Source organism: Petaurus breviceps, unplaced genomic scaffold (genome assembly GCF_028583685.1).
Source record: "Petaurus breviceps papuanus isolate PSGF00001 unplaced genomic scaffold, PetGlider_PUasm1.0 379, whole genome shotgun sequence".
In the NCBI taxonomy this organism is placed as follows: Eukaryota; Metazoa; Chordata; class Mammalia; order Diprotodontia; family Petauridae; genus Petaurus; species Petaurus breviceps.
This window is the reverse complement of record NW_027186303.1, coordinates 3,256,765-3,277,598: the sequence shown is the minus strand read 5'-3', so window position 1 is coordinate 3,277,598 and position 20,834 is coordinate 3,256,765. Positions and strand designations below refer to the sequence as shown.

Sequence of the window (20,834 nt, the reverse complement as noted above, 5' to 3'; positions counted from 1 at the left end):
AACAGGCTACCTCAGGCAAAGGTCCTCCTCTCCCCACTCACAGCAACCACCCAGCGTCCTGGAAGCACGCTCCCAGCAGCTCCGGCCCCTGGCAGTCCTCAGCCGGAGTCCTAACTCAAAAAAAAAAAAAAAGGGCAACTGCCACCAACTGCCAACCGCAGGACCGTTAGCTCGGCTTTTCACTTTCTCTTGCTCTGCTATGTCAGCACGTCCATGGGGCATGGGAGATCTTTAAATCCCATAACCCTTACAGATACCTTACCAGGCCAGTGAAAAGCCAGTCTGGCTGCAGGATGGGGCCCTCATTGTCAGAAAGTTTTCCTCTCTTGATCTGTGCTTTGGCCTTCCCTGACCCCCAACAGGATGGCCACTGTTGGTGCTGGAGGATGGGAAAGACCCAGCCTGGAAAGGCTCCCCAGTGGTGTCTGCACACAGCATTTCCCCAAAGGCAGACAGTGGGAAAGAAAGTCACACTTGGGTTCCTTGTGAGCTGGGGCCTCTGATGAGCCCAGGGCAGCTTGGGCTTGACTTGTACCATGTCTCCAAATGCTATGCCTCAGTTTCCTCCTCTATAAGATGAGGGCATTGGACTTCTCTGAGTCTATGGTGCTGCCAAGGAAAGTGTCTAGTCCAGTTCCCTCATTTTACAGATTGGAAAACAGAGGCCAGGGCAGCAGAGACAAGAAGAGGGACTTAGTCCAGGCTGCCCAGGGCATTGTGAGGGATGAGCTAAGTGCAGAGATTGTCTCCTCTTTCAGGAGACAGACAGGGAAAGTCCAGAGTGGAGGAGGACGCATTGCTGAAATGCCTGACGTGACTGGGTAAGTCCAGACCATTAAGGAGTCTGAGGCAGAATAGGGAGGGATCAGAGGGTTTAGACTGGAGTGTGCACATCGAGGCAGGGAGAAGAGTCTGAAGTGAGGGGATGGTTAGAGCTGGGAACTGTGGGAGGGGGTGAAGTGACTCTGAGTGATGGGGAGGCCTGATGATAGAGACAACACAACTCACATTTATCCAGAGCTTTCCAAGGTTTGCAAAGCCTTGGTCATGCAAACTCTCCTCTACAGGTATTATCCCCATTTTACATATGTAAGGATTGAGACCTGGGGGTTTAAGTGACCCCCCCATGGCTAGTCAGTATAGCAGTGTCTTTGTGCCTTGGCTTCCTACACTCTCCCCGGGGAGACCCTGACTCATCAAGACCAGATTAGACCTTGGGTGGCTGGAACTGAGTGGAGCCTGAGGTGCTGGGAGGGACCTGAGGGACCAAGGTGCTACAAAGGGCAGCACTGGCTCTGAGGAAGCACCTGGAGTATCCAGGGGCTGGTGGGTGGCAGCTCCAGCACCAAGGACAGGGCATCTGATTGGGCAGTGATGTGGGAGGACAGGGGAAGGAAAGGCAGTGGGAATTCCTGGGACTGAGAGGGGAAGGCTGAGAGGAAATCCTTTAGCTCTGGAGTCAAGTCTGTCAGCAAGCATTAAGCACCTGCTGTGTGCCTGACCCTGAGCTGAGCTCCTGGGAAAACGCAGAAAGGCAAAAGGATAGTCCCTGCCCTGGAGGAGCTCCCAGTCTAATGGGGGAGATGCCAGACCCCTGACTGTACAAACAAGCTAGGAACCAACTAAGAGAAGGTGACACTGACCAGAGAGAGAAGGCCCTGGGATTAAGGAGGACTGTGGGTGGTTGGAGGAGATGTAGTCAGGTCCAATCTTTTCATTTTACAGATGAGGAAAATGAGGTTTGGAGGGTGCTTTCCTGGCAGTCACACAGGTAGGAAGTGGCAGAGATTGGATCTGAACTCAGGTCCTCTTGCCTCTAAACCCTGCCTGCTTTCCACTTTGCCCCGAAATCAAGATGGGGGGTGGGGGGAGCCTGAAGGAAAGGCCACGCCTAGAGATGGAAGGTGCCTGAGAGGAGAAGGGTGAAGGGTGGAGCCAGGATTCCAGAGCTGGAACCCAGCTAATCTGGGGAGTATTGACTGAGCTGGCCCTGCCATGAGGAAATCCCATGTCTGTCATGGTCAGGTGCCTTGGACCAGGCCATGTCAAGTCATTTATTAAGTGCCTACTATGTGCCAGGCCCTGTGCTTAAGCGTGTGCCGTGGGCCCCCAGAAAGATAAAAAAAAAAACTGCTCATTTATGGAGAGATCTTTTAGGTGGGATTTAAAGACCAAGGCCTTGCCTACAGCTCACCGAGTAGACTAGCTTCTTCCTCTTTCTGTCTGCTCGTGGCAAACTTGGCTTGGGTCCCATCTCTGTCACTTCCCAGTCATGTGTCCCTGGACAGGTCACTTACCTGTTCAGAGGGCCCTAGCCAGGCACAGAACTGGTGTTGGTCTGCATTTGGCAAAGGGATGAAAGGAATCACTGATCTGGACTGGAGAAGCCCCTGGTTCTGAAATGGAGGCATTAATGATGGCACCTTCCTTGCTTCCAGGCTGTTGGGAGGGCCCTGGGAGATTATAGATGGTCAGGGCTTTGCCCGCCTTCAAAGCCACACATGTGAGCTGCTTATAGTTGTTGTTGCTGTTATAAACTAACTGGTCAGACCCCTGAGCCAACAGGAAAGGGCAGGATTCTTCCAGGGAAGTTCTGGGCTGCAGGACCATGAATGCTGGGATCAGGGGTCCGACCCATGTTATATCTGTGGTCGGGAGGAGGAAAGAAAGCAGGGAGGGACCAGCGGGGTGTCATCTCTTTACTTTTACATTTAATTTAAGTTTTCCTTGGGCACAACTGACTCTTAAGTGGACACATTTCCAGGACTGGAGTCCAGGGTCTCTTCTCGAGAGTGTGGTTCTCCTGTCTTGCTCTTCCAAATTCTGAGAGAGAAACTAGCTTCTCCCAGGCACCCTCTTGTCCCTCGTGCCAAGAATTCAAGTGCTGTATGCTTGACTGTGTGCTAAGACCTTTGGACAAATATGACTTCATCTGATCCTTTCAGCATATGGGTGGTCAGTGCTATTGTTATCCTTGTTTTATAGTAGAGGAAACTGAGGCGAACAGCTGAAGTGACTTGCTCTAGGTCCTACAGCTGGTGTCTGAGGTCAGATTTGAACTCAGATCTTCCTGAATGCTCTCCACTGTACTACCTAACTGCCCCTGATGAAAGGAGATGACCTGTAGATGAGCTCCTCATGAAAGTATTTGAAAGTGTGTTTTGCTCTGACTAGAGCTGTGTTTTGCATCATCCAGGAAAGGGGTAGATTGAGAAATACAGAAGTTACAGAAATACAGAGTTAAAGCTGGTATCAGACTGAGCCTTCTTATGGCCTGCCCTGGCCCCCTGAGAATCCTCCTGGGCAGTGCAGAGATGGGCACCTGGGCAGAGTTGGGGCTGGGGCAAGGCCTGCGTCTAGAGGCTTCTTCCCTGCAGTTTTTGTACAGCCAGACCGGACTTGTGCTCCAGGTTGAGCTAGTGATGTGACCTGTGCAGAGGATGAGGGCACTAAGCCTAAACAGGTAAGACTTCCCAGCAGCTCCCCTGCACGAGCCCTTTGCAGCAAGCTGATGGCGGCCCCCTCCTCCCACCAGACAAGGGGCTCTTTCTTTTAAACCGTAATTGTAAGGCAGCATTGAAACTGAAAACTGCCCCTACATCCATCCATACCCCTAGAATTTCCAGACTCAAATGTTTAATGATAAAAGGAGCTGGTGGAGAAGGAGGGCAGGTCCTGGACCTGGCCAGGCCCCAGGAGAAAGCTTCCTGAATATTCATCCTCTAGCCCCAGCCCTTAGGTTGGATGCTGGGCCCAGTGTTAGCTCTTTGCAGATCCTTGGTTTTGAGGGAGGGAGGTGTTTGTACTGAGAGGACTGATCTTAATGTCTGTCTCTCTTGTATCCATCCCCAGGCCTAGCTCCTGCCTTGGTCCAGTTTTCTGATTGGGCCTCTTCTGTAGTAGGGTAGGCACTCAGGCCGGCCATGGTCACTCCTTCCTTCCACTCGGGGCTTCTTCCCTCCCCCCCTCGACTTTTCAGCCCTATTTTCTGGACTTCTCCACTCCATTAGAATAGTTCCTTGAGGGTACTTGAGGTCAAGGGCTGACTTTGTGCTTTGTTTTGTGTGGATGCCCAATGCCTGACACTTGGTAAGTGTTTAACAAAGGATGCTTGACCAGACTTGACTGATTTCCCAAATTCTGCACCTTCATTAAGCTTTTCTAAGAGGTTCTCACACCTGGCCCTCCTGTGTATTCCCATACCCTCTCAGTCTGTGCTCCCTGGGATTCCTTTCAACAGGTAGTTCTAGTTAGAACAGTATACAGTATACCTCGCAATGACAGGATCTATGTTCTAAGCAGGAATCTGAAGGGAGGAAGTGCCCATTGGCCCCACAGGCCAGGGGCAGCTTCCTGGGGAAGGGAGAAAGGCAGGGGTGAGGGCTTGGTCATTGTCTCTCCGGCCACGCTGCTGTGGGACCTCCCCAGTGAGAATGAAAGTGCTTTGAGTCACTCCATCTGTCCAGTAAAGTGCCAAGTACTTTCCCCAGCCCTTAAGGCCTTCCAAGCCTGGCTGCTCATGGTGTACAGACTCTGCAGTCTCACCAACTTGGGCAACTTTCCTCTTCCTGTTCCATGCCTTTGCTTGGGACCTGCCCCAGCTCTCCCTTCTGAAGTCTCCTTCCAGAGAGGTGACTTCCCTCTCCTGAAGTCTCCTCTACCATCGCAGCCACTTTGATTTTTAGGAGTATTTGTGTACATGACTTCTGCCTTGTGATAGAAATTTAGTCAGCCCCTTGAGGGTTTACCCTGGGTCTTGTTGACCTCACCTCTTCCCACACCTAATAATATTATGTACATTTGTTGGCCCTGAGCTTTTGGGGTTTTTTTGTTTTTTGTAAGAAGGACCATGGCTTCTTTGTGTCCCTCCCACAGTGCCTAGAATAGTGCCTTATAACCTGGGAGAACACTCCTGGAACAAATGACTCATCAAAGTTTTTTCCCAACCTCCCCCATGCTTCCTCACCAGGTTCTTGGCTCCCAGATACTCAGTTCAAACTTGCCAGCTTCCTGGCTGACCAGCGACTTGCAGGTACTTCCACCTTTGGGGCTCTAGTTGTCTTCAGGTGTCATTACCAGATTGCCTCATCCAGTGCATGTTGCAAGGACAACTCCTGGCTGATGTCACATGTGGGGGGTTAGGAAAGGAGATAGAGGTCATGTAGTTATTCAGCCCCAGCCTCAGCATGTGTGAGCATGCCTCCTGCCCTGCCCAGCATCCCAAACTGTTGCTTCTCCAGCTTTTCTCTGGGATGTCTCTCACCATGAGGAGCTCTTTCCATGGAAGCATGTGCATTCCGGGGTTACTTTTCCTTCTTCCCTCAGGGCCAAGCTGAACCATCAAGTCCTCCTTCCAGGTGACAGCCCTTCATGCTTTTGAAGACAACTCATATTTTGTTAAGGTGTTCTATTCTCTAGGCTAAATACCCCCAGCTCCTTCACTTGGTCCTGGTCTGATTCATTTATCTGCTCCTTCATGATTCTGGTTTAATTCCAGCTTATTGATGTGGCCCCCCAGTACTGGACACACCACTCCAAGGGTGACCTGACCAGAGCAGGGGACAGAGGGACTGTCCCCCACTCCTTTTGGACACTAGCCTGGGGGCACGTGAGCCTTTTTGCCTGCTGCTATGGCATATGATACCGAGGCCTGGCCTTGCTCTAAGCCACAAGCTTCTTCCTGACCCGATTCACTCTCAGACTGCCTTTGCCAACTCTTTCCTGCCTCCTTCAGCACACAGTCTCCCCTTCCTCACAGTCTTCTCCAGCTCTCCCCGTTAGAATTAGGAACTTCACTCCTAGGCTGGCATCCCTTCCCATGGCCCAGGCTCTTCAACTACAGTGGACCCACGTCCATGATCCAGAGCTCTGGCCTTCTGACTCTTCTGCTTCACTCCTTACCAAGTGCTCCCAGCCTGTCTTGGGTCTCAACTCCCTCTCTTCACAGTCTTGACTTTGTGGCTCACAGATTCAAGCAGATGTTATCAGCTACTCCTGGACCAGCACCAGTTTTGTCTTGTTAGATACATGTTGGTGTGTCCTCTCTACTCACATTCTGTGAAAGTCATGAGACCATGTCATCTGGGTTTGTTAAAAATCTGTGTTCATTCATCTCAGTTGGGTCCTTCCTACTGCACAGAGGCCTTTACTTTTTAATTGATCGCCCCCTTATCTCATGTTCTCCTCTGACCTCCTCCAGGATCTCAGCAGAGGAACTCACCTCCTGCTCCTCTGAGGACTCAGAGACTTTCTTTTTGGAAGCTTCTTGTTCTCCCCCACCCCCCACTTCAGAGCCCCTTTGCATCTGCCTTCCCCCATTGGTGTCCGAGGAGGTCATGGGCCTTCCTCACCGAGGCCAGCTCCTCTCCTTGTGCTCTTGGTTCTGCCTCTGAAAACGTGGTCTCACAATCCATTTTTAAAATTTCTGTCTTTCCTGATCTGCTGGCTCCTTTGTTGCTGCCTGGTCTGACCACAGCCCTGATTACCAGGCCCTCCTTCACCCTTTCAAAGCTTACACTTAATCTGGCCATCCCCTCAAGCTGTTGGTCTTTATCTCTCCCTCCCAGGAAGGGCCTTCTCTTCTCTGTCCCATTTCCTCACCTTCTCCTCACTCCCTCTTAATCTGGCTTCTCCCCAGAGCCAATGCTCCAGAGTTACCAGTGATTAATTAACTGCTGAATGCAGAAGGTTGTTTCTTAGTTCTCATTCTGCCTCAACTTCCCAAGGCTCTGGACCCATCAAAGTTCTTCCTCATTGACTTTTGCAACATGGTCTCAGCTTTTGTTATCTACATTTCATCTCTTGTTGTTGTCCTGCTCCTGAAAAAACTCCAAGAATCCTTCACTTCCTTCAAAGTAGGGATCAGAGGCTGACTTTCCAACCTCTTCAGTTTCCCTTCGGAAATTATTTATTTATTTATTTGTATATAAAAGTGAATGAATAAAAAGACATTTATTAAGCCCTCCTTATGTGCTAAGTGCTTGAGTTACTAATAGCAGCGCACTCCAAGGAGACTGATGGAGACCAACACAGCTAGAAAGGATCAGGAGGGGAGTTGGAAAAGGCCTGGTAGGTCTTAGGAAGCAGTGGCAGGGCAGGGGGTGAGATTAAGGGGCAGCTTGACATTCAGCCTGGAGGGAAAAAGGGAAGCTTGGTGGGAAGGGAGGCTGTGTCAGTATCATCTGGGCAGGGAAGAGGGGGCAGGGCTTATGGGAAGCTTAGTCTGTCTGCTTACCACCCTCCTATGCTGGGTGTCCTGTTACACTAGTACCCCCCTAGCCCCCTCCTATATTTCCAGGCGTTTTGCCTTTCTCTCTCCCTCTCTGTCTCTCTTTCTCTCTTTTTCTTATACTCTGCAATCCACTGAAATGAGCTTCTTTACTGTTCCTCAAACAAGACACTCAATCTCTCATCTCTGTACATTTTTACTGCCTGTCTTTTCTGTCTAGGATGCTCTCCTTCCTCATCTCCACCTCCTGGTTTCTTTGGTCTTGTCCAAGTCCCAGGTAAAGTTTTACCTTCTGGAGTAGTGAACTGATCCACCCATTCTGGAGAACAATATGAAGCTATTACCAAAGGGCTGTAAAGCTTTGACCCAGCAATACCATTACTAGGTTTGTATCCCAGATAGATCAAAGAAAAAGGGAAAGGACCTATTTGTTCAAAAACTTTTTGTGGTGGCAAAGAATTGGAAACTGAAGAGATGCCCATCAGTTGGGGAATGGCTGACCAGGTTGTGGTATGTGATTCTGATGGAATACTGTTTGGCTAAGAAAAATGATGAGAGGGATGGCTTTAGAGGAACCTGGGAAGTTACATGAACTGATGCAAAGTGAAAGGAGCAGAACCAGGGAATCATTGTACACAGTAACAGCAACATAGTGCCGTGATCAGCTGTGAGTGACTTAGCTCTTCTCAGCAATACAATGATCCAAGACAATTCTGAAGACCCCTAAAATGGAATAGGATTGAAAAATGTGATTCACTTCCAGAGGGAGAACTCTTGGACTCTGAGTACACAGTGCACTTTCTTTGTTTCTTTTTTTTTTTAAGCAATTGGGGTTAAGTGAGTTGCTCAAGGTTACACGGCCAGTTATTTTGTGTGGGTACTAAATATCTGAGGCTGGAACCAATCCCAGGTCTCCCGACTCTGGGGCTGGCGCTCTTACTCACTGTGCCACCTGGCTGCCCCCACTTTCTTTGTTTCTTGCTATTTTATTTTTGCAACATGGCTAATATGGAAATATGTTTTGCATAACTTCAAATGTATAATTGATATCACCATTGCTTGCCTTCTCAATGGACAGGGAAGAGGAGGGAGGCAGGGAGTTTGGAACTTAAAATTAAAAAAAAAGATTGTTAAAAATAAAACACATTTAGAAAAAACAATCCCACTTTCTACAAGAAGCCTTTCCCCTAGTGCTTTTAATATTAGTGCCTTCCCTCTGTTGTTTAGTTCTGTTCCTGGTATCTAAGCTTATTTGGACTGAGCTGTTTGCTTGTGGTCTCTCTCCATTAACCTGTGAGTTCCTCAGTGGCAGAGACTGTCTTTTACCTTTCTTTGTGTCCTCAGCCTTAGCACTTGGCCTGGCACTCAGTTGGTATGCTAACTGTAGACTGTCTGGTTGATTGTCATTACATTGAGTTTTTTCATCCATCTGTCACCTACTTGATGGGCACCCACTTTTATTTCCCCTTATCCACTAATACAAAGAGTACTGCTCTGAGCATTTGGGTGTATGCTAGATCTTTGCTTGTGTCTGACTTTCTTGGAGTAGAGACCCAAGATTGCTAATATTAGGTAAAAAGGGAGGGGATGTTTGGTCATTTCAGTTATAGGATTCCAAATTGAAATCCACAATGGTTTGTCCAGTTCACCTCTGTAATAGTGGGCCTGGCTTCTCCCAGCTCCACCACCATTGACTGTTCCTATTTTTTGGGTGTCTTTGTGAATTTGCTGGGTAGTTTAGCCAGAATTTGAATAAAGTGGTCTTCTGACTTGAAAGCCATCTCTCTGCTGCCCAGCATTGGCAGCCCCTCATGGATGATCTCACTCTAGACTGAAGATCCCAATAGAGGGTTTGGGGGACATTTGGTGTTAGGTCTTGGGAGAGCCAGAGCCCAAGGTTGGTGTGTGCTTAAAAAAAAATCACAGATGTGGTTTCTTGGGGGCATCATCTTATTAATTGGCTTGAACACTGAGAACCAGGAAAGTGAGTGACATTGTAAGGGAGTGAGGACCCATTCACCTGGTGTTTCTGGGAGGTTATCTTGGGGATGTTAGCTCCTTCCTCAGGGGGGCCCTCGTTGGAGGAGACCAGAATGAATCCAGAGCAGAGAGTGCCCCCCTCCCACAACCCCTCCCAGCAGGCCCAAAGTATGATATGTGTAAATTGAAACTTAATTTTAAAAGCTTAATAAAATCCAGTCCTTTCTCCCCTCTCCCTGGTTCATTCATGCCTCTGAGAGGAAATTAAAGAGTATCTGTAATAACCACACACACGTTCAGAGCTGGGAAGGGACAAGGAGGTGGAGTTCTGGGGTGAAACTGTGCCCGGTGCTCCGAGTCAGAATTGATTCTCCTTGGCTTTCTCCCAGAACTCAGAAGAGGTCCAGGGAGGTGAGGACCCTCAGCTTCTCTGGGCTTCCAGAGGGTAGCCTGGCAGGAGCAGGCACCTGAAGAGTTTCTCCTGCCGCCGCTGCTGGGAATTGTTTTCAAGTACATGAATCCAGCAGATTGCTGTTTGCAAAAAGATTTTTTAAATAAACTTTTCATACTTTAAAAACAGTCTTCACTTGTCACTCTTATATTCACATATATTTGGTGCCTAGAAGGCAGCTAGGGCTCTGTGGAATAGAACACTGGGCCTGGAGTCAAAGTCCTGAATTCAAACCCAGCCTCAGACCTTTCTAACTGTGGGACCCTGGGAAGTCACTTCACTTCTGTTTGCCTCAGCTGGAGAAGGAAATTGCAAACCACTCCAGTTTGTTTCTTAAGAACCTCCATGGCTAGCCTTGGCATACTAGGGTCCATTGGGTTGTGACATGACGTGTTGCTCAGACATGACCGAACAATAGAAACCTATAATCCCATGACCTGGAAGGGGTGTCGGGGGGCCATTGAGGCCCACATGAGAAGGTGAAGGGATAGATTTACTTCCGGAAGAGGCCTGAGGCCATTTGGTCCAGACCTATCATTCAGATGAAAAGCCTGGGGCCACAGGTAAGGAGTGAGCTCCTTCCTGGTTCTGGTGATGTGTCCTGTAAGTTCCTTTGAGTGCCATGGCCATCCTTGTGGATGTCACCTGGTTACATGTTGTCATGGTGGCTGGGAAGAATTTGGTGGCCCTATCTGTGGCAGGTTTTGGGCCAGTTTTCCTCTCCTTGTCTCATGGTAGACTCTGAGAATGAAGCTGAGAGTCAGTGTCTGGGGGCAATGGTCCTAACTGTCTGTGTAAGTATGTAGTAAGTTAGCTTTTGCCAAGGGCTCTTCAGCCCCATTAGCTTCCTCTCTGGAAGCTTGAACCCCATATCCTAGCATCTGATGTGTCATGTGGAGGGCTCACTAGGGAACCCCCAAATGCACCCCAACTGTCAGAGTCCAGACCCCCCCCCCCCCCATCAAAAATGAGGCACCTCTAGACAGGAACTGTGTAGGCCTGTCTTGGTTGTGGGGGTGATGAGCACTCATCTGGTGAATTCATGATATGTTCTTGGGGAACCTGACTTAATTGGGGGGGGGGACTGCAGCTGCTTTTCTAGGAGCCCAGTTTGCAGATATCTGCTGTATGAGGAGGGGGAAGAGGTGAAAGGTGGGCACTTTGGGCCCAGGGATCCCAGGGACAGAGCACAGGAGAGGTGGGATCTTAGAGCTTGGACAGCTTGGAGCTGAGGCTCCAGGTTTGATGTGGGGAATGGCCTGGGAGGGCAGGGAAGGAGCCAGATACTGGGGGAAGGACACCTTGGCTCCCTGGGCAAATAAGCTCAGAGAATCAATGTGGCTTATTTATCATAATAATGAATTCCTTTAAGGTGTCTGAAGCAATTCTCTTAGAGTAATTCCAAGTTGGGGCTATGTTGGGCTTATTATCCCCATTTTACAGATGAGAAAACTTCTCCTAGAGTTTAATGACCTGCCTAGATCCACATTTTGTCAAGTACCCAGTGCATAGGCCCATTCTGCTGGAGGGCAGTCATTACTATCCCTCTGCCTGGCTGCCTTGCCCCCGGCTGAGGAGCTGTGACCCCTTGGGCAGGTCCCATTCTGGGCCTCAGTTTCCCTTCTAAAGTGAGGGGTTTGGACTGGGTAAGGGCCCTTCTAGCTCTTAGCTTGTGAATGTTCTATTGTTTCAGGGCACTGCAGTTGTCCTCCCCTGATGTTTGAGTGAGTAATAACAATAATTATAGTTGACATTTATGTAATAAGACTTAGTGTGCACCAGGCCATGTGCTTAGTGCTTTACAATTATGATCTGATTTGATCCTCACAACAACCCTGGGAGGGAGGTGCTATTATGATCTCCATTTTATAGATGGGGAAACTGAGGCAGGCAGTGGGTAAGGGAATTGCCTAGGACCACCCAGCTGGCAAGTGCCTAAGACTGAATTTGAGCTCAGGTCTTCCTGACACCAGGCCTGATGCTGTGTCCACTGACCCATTGTGTGTCTTTGGGAAAGTGACTGTTTTACCCCCATGCCTCTGTTTCTAGCTGTTGGGGGCTGCACCAAACATGGCTTCTGTTTTGTTTGCAGAGATGCTGCAGTTTGTCAGCAGCCAAGTGGGAGAGTTCTCAGACCTCTTCTCTGATCAGCTTTGTAGCAGCGCTTTCCCAGGAGGCAACGGGAACAATCCAGGCACCAGTACCAATGCCAGCACCAACACTGGTGCCAATGCCAGCATCGGGGGCACCTCGGAGAGCCCCTCGTCGAGGCCCTACAGCCAGGCGCCCATGGTGGCGGTGACAGCGGCAGCATCGACAGCAGGGGCGGCGGCAGCGTCCTTCCCTCAGACTCCTCCTGTACAGATTAAAGCCCCCCCTGCCCCGGTGTCCACCCCTCCTCGGCCTGCGCCCCTACTCCAGCCCCGCCTGCAGCCACAGCTCCAGCCCCAGCTGCAGCAGCAGACAGTGATGATCACCCCGACCTTCAGCACGGCCCCCCAGACCAGGATCATCCAGCAGCCCCTCCTGTACCAGAACTCGGCCACCAGCTTCCAAGGTAATTCAGAGAAGGCGCTGACAAGGCAGCTGGCAGCCAGCCCCTTTGGGCAGGGGCAGGGTGGTCAGTCCCACTCCCATGGAATGCAGTCATTGTATTTTTACCCAACCAGCAATTCCCAAACAAGTTCACAGGCTCCCCAGAGTGTCCCTCATTGTCTGTAGTTACAACCTTTGGGGGCTGCTGCAGAGATGACCCTCCTGGATCGGCCCTATTGGAACAGGAGCTCTCAGAAGGCAGGACTTTTCACACACACCTATCATACCTCGTGTGGGGAGCACAGTTTTTGGCATGGTGGGAGCCACAATTGGTGCTTTTCTGTCCTATTCTGTTGAGGGGGAGACCAGACCCCAGATAAGGGAGGTGACTTTCCAGGGTCACACGGGGCCAGCAAGAGTCAGAGCCAGAACTGAAATCACCTGTTCCCTGACTCTGGACTCCTCCTGGCTTCCACTGCATTTAATGACAGATGAGTGTCTGGGGGCAGGGACACTCAGAATCTCCTGGTGATGGCAAGAGGCAGGAGAGGGGGAAGAGCCCAGCTCCAAACTGAGGGTCGAGGCCCAGAGCCTCCTTCTCCTCTGCCAGGTGAAAGGCCTGGAAGGCCTGTGATTCTGTGCCTCAATCAGTCTGAGCAGCCAGCCCTGGGACTATAGATTGAGGGCCATCATTTGACAAAAGAAGAAACTGAGGCCCAGAGAGGGCATGACTGACAGGGGATTTCCTTGCTCCTAACCATTTGCACTTTGTCCCACTCAGGAAAAGCCTTCCCTCCATCCTTTCAGACTTTTCTCCTGACCAGTGGGGAGTTCGGAGCTGTGAAGTAGTATTAGGACTGGCTCAGAAGGTCTGGGAAGAGCCTCCTGGGGTCCAGAAGGGGCCCTAAGAGCTGGAGTGTTCTCCCTCCATCCTGGAAGCAGAGGATTAACCTATCAGACCCAGTAGTGAGGCCACAGCAATAAAAGTGTCTGTAGTAACCCTTTGGAGTGCATGCGTTCCTTGTAGGGCACTCCTGTGATGTTGGCCAGGGAGCTCACTGGCAGCATGCTGGCAAGCTCCATCCTCTGCTGACGGCGCTCACATTTCCTTCATGTTTCTCTTTTGTCTTCCCCAAGTCCTCCAGCCTCAGGTGCCGAGCCTGGTGACATCCTCCCAGGTGCAGCCAGTCACCATCCAGCAGCAGGTGCAGACGGTGCAAGCCCAGAGGGTGCTGACACAGGCTGCCAATGGCACGATTCAGACCCTGGCGCCAGCCACTGTGCAGACAGTGGCTGCTCCTCAGGTTCAGCAGGTTCCAGTAAGTGCTCCATGAGGGTGTTGGGGTGGGGCTGGATTAGGGGAGCCTCTCAACTAGTCCTGAGTCCCCTAAGGAAGTGTGCATGGAGCAGTATGGGGGTAGGGATGGAGTCAGGGAAACTGGGCACAGCCGAGTCAACAAGCAGGCATTTATTAAACACCCACTGTGTGCTTGGCTCTATGGAGACAAAGATGGGCTAGTTTATCGTCAACCCAGTAGGATGCCCCTTTCCCACCCCGATGTGTTCTGCCTGGTTCTGAGCTGAAGGCCAGGAGCAGAAAGGCCCCCTCTGGCCTCATCCTCCTTGTATTTCTTCCCTGTGCAGGTCCTGGTGCAGCCTCAGATCATTAAGACCGACTCGCTTGTCTTGACTACACTGAAAACGGATGGTAGCCCGGTCATGGCGGCAGTGCAGAACCCGGCCCTCACAGCTCTCACCACACCCATTCAGACCACGGCCCTCCAAGTCCCCGTAAGTGCCTTTCCTGTGCTTGTCTTCAGAGGTCGGCTCTACCAGCCTTGTCCCTTCTCCGAGATGACCCTCCTGTCTCTGAATCTAGGGTCCCCTGGCCTGGGGCCTCTTTCCACACAGTGGGGGTAGGATCAATGGGATCCCTGTAGAGGGCCCCTTGGGGGCCATTGGGCATTTCACAGGTATGTCTATCACTCCCTGAGCTAAGGGGACTCTAGGAGGGGGTGAAAGGAGGAAATGAACGGTAGTGGTCCCTGGTTGCCTTCAGGGGTCAAGAGCAGAAGGGTTCACCCTCAGTGCCAGGTCCTTGGGGCTTGTGCTGTACTGCCGGAGGCCTGACTTCATCTTTCCTGTGTCTTAGACCCTGGTTAGTGGTGGCAGCGGGACAATTCTTACCACCATGCCTGTGATGGTGGGGCAGGAAAAGATGCCCATCAAACAAGTTCCCGGGGGTGTCAAGCAGCCGGAGCCCCCCAAGGAAGGGGAGAGAAGGACTACCCACAACATCATTGAGAAGCGTTATCGATCATCCATCAATGACAAGATCATTGAGCTCAAGGACCTGGTCATGGGGACAGATGCCAAGGTATGGCTAATCCTGGGGTGCTTCAGGATGCTGTCCTTCTGCCCCAACTGTGTAGCTCAGGGAGCTGAGCTGAGCTGTGCCCAGCCCTTTGATCAGCGCTGTCAGTGTGTTGATAGCAATGTCCAGAGCCGAGCAGTTGGATGGCCTGTGTCTCTGGGGGCTTCAGGCAAAGATGCCTGTTGCTCACAAGGGGCAAGCCTTCAGGCTGGCTGGGCTCTGGACAGCCCACACAAAGGCCCCTCACTCACTGCCTGTGGCATGGGCACCTGTAGGAAAGATGCAGGATTTGCTTCATATGATTTAGCTGATCTACATTTTTGATTCTTAAATGAAGTTTCTTAGGAATCAGGAAAGCTTGTGCTCTGAGAAAACAGCATGTCTAGTATAGGGCAAGGAGCCCCAGATTTAGAGTCTGAGGGGACCTGGGGTCAAATCCCAGCTCTGCCCCTGCTGCCTGACCTTGGACAAGTCACTTCTCCTCCCTGGGCCTGTCTCATGACCTCTGAAGGCCCTTCCCATTCTGGTACGAGGATCTCCTCCTTTGTAGGAGAAGGTACTTTTCAGAATTGTAGCCCCGGAATGATAAAGGTCCCCAGATGCCCCATCTGGGCGCTGGTCCTTTGTCCTGAGACACAGCTCTGCCCTGCCCTCTCTGTGGGCCAGCTCCTCACTGCCCTCTGTGTCCCCTCGCTGCAGATGCACAAGTCCGGGGTGCTGAGGAAGGCCATCGATTACATTAAGTACCTGCAGCAGGCCAATCACAAGCTGCGGCAGGAGAACATGGTGCTGAAGCTGGCCAATCAGAAAACCAGTAAGTGAGGCCTCTGTCCTGCTCCAGGGAGCGTGAAGGCAGAGGCCTAGCCTGTGCAAGGGGCTTCTGCCTGGCAGGGGCAGGGCCTTTCATTCTTTCAACCCCCTTTGCTGTCCAGTATGTTAAAGACAAGGTTCTGAGGAGGGGCCTAGAGGCTCAGCAGCCGGTGACAGGGCCAGAAGAGCCTGGCCCAGGTGAACATCTGTTTTGCTTGACTCTGATTATAACAGGGGTTTTGTTTTTCTTTCTGTCTTAGTGGAAGGGCTGGGGGAGGGAGATTAGGCAGACTTTTGCTAATCAAGAAACATGTAATACTGATCTTTACTAAAAGACCCCCTCCAATCCCCCACCCCTAGTAGCTTTTTCTGCTTGGCCCCAGAGGGCTAGACAGGAGAGTGAGTGGAGTTGTAGAGCTGAGAGATGGGGGAGCCAGTGGCCTCCCTAGGGCCCTCTAGTAGAGGTTGGATGACTGTGGGTCTGGGATGATGTAGAAGGTCTTCCTAGTGGGGAGGCCTGGGAAACCCTGGAGCCCCTTCTGGCTCTGTGTTTCTGCTTATCCAGTGCTTGTGAGGCAGAGGACCCCATGCTGGTGCCCATCGAGTCTGAGCAGTGAGGGGAGCCTCTGGCTCAGGGGCACGAGATCAGAGGAGCACGCTGCTCATTGCCCAGCTCTGCTTCTCCCCGCAGAACTCCTGAAGGGCATTGATCTGGGCAGCCTGGTGGACACCGATATCGACATGAAGATGGACGACTTCAACCAGAACGTGCTGTTGATGTCTCCCCCCTCCTCTGATTCAGGGTCCCAGGCAGGCTTCTCCCCTTATTCCATCGATTCAGAGCCAGGCAGTCCTTTGTTAGATGATGCTAAGGTAACACAAGTCTTCTTGAAAGTGTCTCCAAACCCCAGTAGGGGGCCGGGAGGGAAGAAGGGAGGGAGAGAGAGTGAATAATAAGAATGTTGGTGAGGTCACCCATTGAAGGAGCCAAGTGCTGCGCTAAGGGCTGGGGGTACAGAAAAAGGCAGGGAGTGTGCCCCTCATCTTCCAGGCATCCATGTTCTAAGGAGGAGACATCATGCAAACAGTTGCCCCTGTATAGGACACCTAGAGTAGACACAAAAGCCTCTGAGGGGGAGGCTCCTGCAGCATGTGGGTGGAGCTGAGTCTGGAAGGAATCTAGGGCAGTTAAGGGGCAGAGGTAAGCAGGGAGGGCTTTGCCAGGCAGGGGGCCTGGGGAAAGGGTTGGAAAGGGAAAGGCCTTAGGGAAAGGCTTGGAGACCCCAGAGATGCAGTCATGTTCAAGCAACTGGAAATAGACCAGCAGCATCTCTGGATTGTAGAGTTTGTGGAGGACAGCGGTAGGCATAAGAAGGCTTGAAAGGTAGAAAGGAAACAGGTTAGGAGGAGCTTTATGTGCTGGACAGACAGGAGTTCCAGTTTGGTACAGGTGGTAACAAGCAGTGCCTGGAACTGAGTGAGTGGTGAGTGGCACTAGGGCAGAGTTCTACATTAGGGAAATCTCCTTGGCGGCCAAGGCCTTGGGAAGGCCATGGCTGCAGGTGCACACTCCAGAGGTGGTAGGGGTCTGGATTAGGCTTATGGCCATGTGACTTCTGAGAACAGGATGTAGATGAGATGAGGGAAGGTAGAGACAAGCCTGGGGAAGTACAGAGGGAGCATTGGAAAGCAGCTGTGGGTGACAGGGGCCTGGGCAGCAGCTGAAAAGGGAGTGTAGACAAGGGATGGGGGAAGGTAAAGACAAGCCTGGGGAAGTGTGCAGCTGAAGGTGATGCAAGCCTGGCTGACAGGCTGGGCACACATCATAGGAGAGTGCCCTCCATAGGGCCAGGGCTGGAGGGGTGGGAGGGCAAGGTCTGTCTTAGCCTTTAGGATGCCCAGGGGGCTGTTGGCATTGCAGGATGTGCTCAAGAGTGACTCTTGCAGGGCATGAGGGCAGCCTTGTGTTTGGAGCCAGAAGACCAGGTTTCCTCTGCTCTGTTCCATCTCTTCCCCTCTGGGCCTCCAGCCCCTTCTTTCTAAAGCATGGGGCATCCTTTCTGGCTCTGTCTATGGTCCCCTAAGATAAGTCACATCTTTGGGGGAGAAGAGAGAAAAGAGGCCGTGATCTCCAGGGCTTTGCCAGGTCTGGCTAAAGGGCTTGTCTGGTGGATTAAGTGTTCCACAGAGGAAGCAGGGATATGCTGGCCATTGGGGAGCCCAGGGAAGCTGGAGGGGCAGAATGCTTCCCTGGTGGGCAGGCAAGGGAGATGGGCCTCCTTTAGGCCTCTGGATAATCAGTAATGGGCCTTGCCAATCCAGTTTGCAATCTAATAGAAAACATTTGGCTGAATGGAATGACTTAGAAGGAGGGAGATTGTTATTGGGCTGTCTTTTGGTGTCATCAGAGGGGCTCCCCAGGGGCTCAGACTACATTGGGATAATGGCAGCTAAGTTAGCATTTCAAATTTCTTCAATTTCCCTTTAGAACATTTTTTAACAAAATAATTCTTTTGAGGTTGGGCACAGAAATCTCATTAAATACAATATAACTAGGCAAATTGGGGTTTTTTAAAAAATGCTTTTTTTCTTAAAATAAGCCCTGTAAGTTGCTTCAACAAGGATTCTGAGAAATAAAGGTAATCTTTGAAGGGATTTCATAGGCTGTAAAATATTGAAAGCCCTTCACTGAGAGGTCTTGGCTCAGAAGGCCTGGGCCCCCATTTCAGCTCCCCTCTAGGTGGCTTGAGGCCAACCACATCCTTCCCTCCCAACTTGAGTTTTTCCAAATGCACAATGGAGAGAAAAGTGTTTTATTTTAATTTGGGTCAGCCTCTGCCTCCACCTAGTACCAAAGGGACCTTGAAAGTTGTGATGACAGGACAATGTGGGTGGGGTGAGTTTGGAAAGGCCTCTAGTATCCATCTGTGGGGTTGTAGCACCAGTGCAATATTTATAGTGCCCACGATCACGATAAAGACTGTGACTATAAATATCACAAGATGTGAGATTGCAAAATATACCAAATTCTCCAGATAGAGGATAGAACTGAAGCATTTATTTAGACACCAGAAAACTGAATCTCAAAACCAGTAAGCCAAATTCCATCATAGTACCAAAGATATTCAGAAGCCATAATAACGCTGAGAGCCACAACATCCTTCAACTTTCCCACAAACTAATACAATATCAATATCTACTCATGAGCTTATCTGACTCCTTGCGTGAGCATCCTCTACCCCAGGGGTCTAGTCTAACTCTGACTCCCAGCTTCCTGTGGGCTCTGCTTCCCTTCAACAAACTCCTCCCACCACAGGCTCTATGTGACTACATTCATCCTATCAGGGGGCAGAGTTTATCTTCACAGCAGGGAAGCTTCCTGTGGGCTCTGCTCTACCCTTCAGCAAATTCCCTCCATCACAGGCTCCATGTGATTACATTCAGCTTATTAGGGGATGGAGTTTACTTTCAAAGCAGGGGAGGTCTTCAGACTCCCCCCGAGGTCTATTCCCATTCTCATTACAGGGGTGTGGACCATGCAGCTGGTGTTTGGTAGCCAGCATGGCCCTTGATGATGGGGCTCTGGCTTCTTTATTTGACCATAGCAATTTGTGAGGATTATCTGTTAAGACCTGGAAGTATGGGGTGTGCAGTCCACAGGGCCCAGATCATCCCCAGGTCAGCCTTGTCATCCTTATAAAAAGCATAGCTTACTTTTATTTAGCACTTTCAGGGGCAGACTGCATTCCTCCCAAAGACCCTGTGAGGGCATGGGCAACCTGAGAACAACTAACCCTGTTTTACAGATGAGAAAATAGGGCCTGAGTCATCCAGTGACATGGCCAGTAAATGTCGGAAATGAGCCTCTTGAGCTTCGAACTTATCACTATCCACTGTGTTTTGGAGAAACAGATTGAAACATGACTTAAACGAAGCACTTAGGCTAAAAAACACCCACACAAACCCAGAGCCAGGGTCTGGGAGGGAGAAGCTCATGTTCGAGCCGAGCTGCCCTGCACAGGGATCTAGGGCCCCCGCCTGGGCTGCCAAAGACTCCTGCACAGACCTGGGGGCTTCTTTTCTCTCTGTTCTTGGGAAGTGAATGAAAGAAAGGAAAGGAAAGAAGAAAGCAGGAAAGAAAGGTGGACAGATGGATGGCCAGAGTGGGGTGGATGATAGAGATCCATGGAGGGAGATACATGTGTGGATGGGTGGGTGGGTGGATGGATGGATGGATGGATGGATGGATGGATGGATGGGTGGATGGGTGGATGGATGGATGGGTGGATGGGTGGGTGGGTGGATGGAAAGAGAAAGAATCTAAGTTCTTACAGTGTTCTGGGCACTGACAATACAAATACAGGAAAAGTGAGATTGTTCCTGCTTTCACGGAGCTTACATTCTAATGGGGGAAATGAGCCCCAAGGGGAGCCCGAGTTAGAAAGAAGGGTTGAGGTGTCCTTACACACTTGTACATGGCAGCAGGTTTGGAGTTGCTGGGGAAGTGACATTTTGGCTTGGCCCTAGGTGAGGTGGAGGTGGGAGATGAAGGATATTTAGTGTTTGGGCAGAGGGCCGGGCTTGCTGGAAGTCTTCCTGACTTTGCCCTCCCCTGGTGTGAGTACTTCTTGTCTCTCTTGTGCGTCGCTGGTATATAAAGTGCAGTGGTATTCAGGGAGCAGGCCGTGCCCTGAGCTTGGAGGCTGCCCTCGGAGGGAAGTCTTGTCCCACAGGGTTTTTGTCTACATCTAGGACAGCTCACGTTTCTGGAGGGCTCTGAGGTTTACAGACCAGGTACACAAGATACTTTAGAAATCTGAGCTGTTACCATTGACTGCACTACAAACATCAGGACATGCTCACATGAAGGACGTTGCTAGGACACCAGGCGACATCAGGTCGTGTTACAGAGGCTCTGACTGGGTTTGGGACTTGACCTTGTTGTGGTTTCTTCCCGGCCTCCTTTGTCTGTGTTGAAGGTCAAAGATGAGCCTGACTCTCCGCCGGTGGCTCTGGGCATGGTGGACCGCTCTCGGATCCTGCTCTGCATGCTCACGTGTCTGTGTCTCTCCTTCAACCCTCTGACGTCGCTGCTGGAATGGGGAGGGGCCCACAGCTCTGGCCAGCCGGGCACTGGGGGCTCCAGCAGAAGCATCCTTTCCTTTGATTCAGGTGGGATACTGCCCAGAGGAGCTGCCCCTCCCCTCATGAGAGCACTGTTTTCAACCTTCTGTTTGTGGGCGAGGCCTTGACTGACAGTGGTCACAGAAGCAGTGCTGGCAAGGCCTGGCTATATGTCTCCATGAGGAGGTGATAAGCAAGAGCCCCAGGGCAGGAAGAACTTGTGGGGTCTCAGGTGATGGCGGGCTCCTCTTTCTCCACTTTCCATGTTGGCCTGGTGAGAGCTAGAAACCTGACCCCCTCGGGCTGGGCATTAGAGAGAGGACAGTGTGGGG

General features: G+C 51.0%; 1 protein-coding gene across 4 annotated transcripts in view; it reads left to right on the top strand.

Moving 5' to 3' along the window:
• Window positions 1–20,834, top strand: part of SREBF2 (sterol regulatory element binding transcription factor 2) — a 48,757-nt gene that overhangs the window by 8,788 nt on the left and 19,135 nt on the right. For 2 of the 4 annotated variants that reach the window (XM_069099410.1, XM_069099413.1), the window contains exons 2-8: window positions 11,752–12,216; window positions 13,332–13,513; window positions 13,839–13,985; window positions 14,347–14,571; window positions 15,268–15,382; window positions 16,070–16,251; window positions 20,358–20,550. In XM_069099410.1, coding sequence (XP_068955511.1) covers window positions 11,752–12,216; window positions 13,332–13,513; window positions 13,839–13,985; window positions 14,347–14,571; window positions 15,268–15,382; window positions 16,070–16,251; window positions 20,358–20,550 — 1,509 coding nt within the window. Of the gene's footprint in view, window positions 1–758; window positions 822–1,725; window positions 1,772–11,751; window positions 12,217–13,331; window positions 13,514–13,838; window positions 13,986–14,346; window positions 14,572–15,267; window positions 15,383–16,069; window positions 16,252–20,357; window positions 20,551–20,834 lie in introns of all 4 variants that reach the window. The other 2 variants (XM_069099411.1, XM_069099412.1) reach the window with 2 other exon arrangements.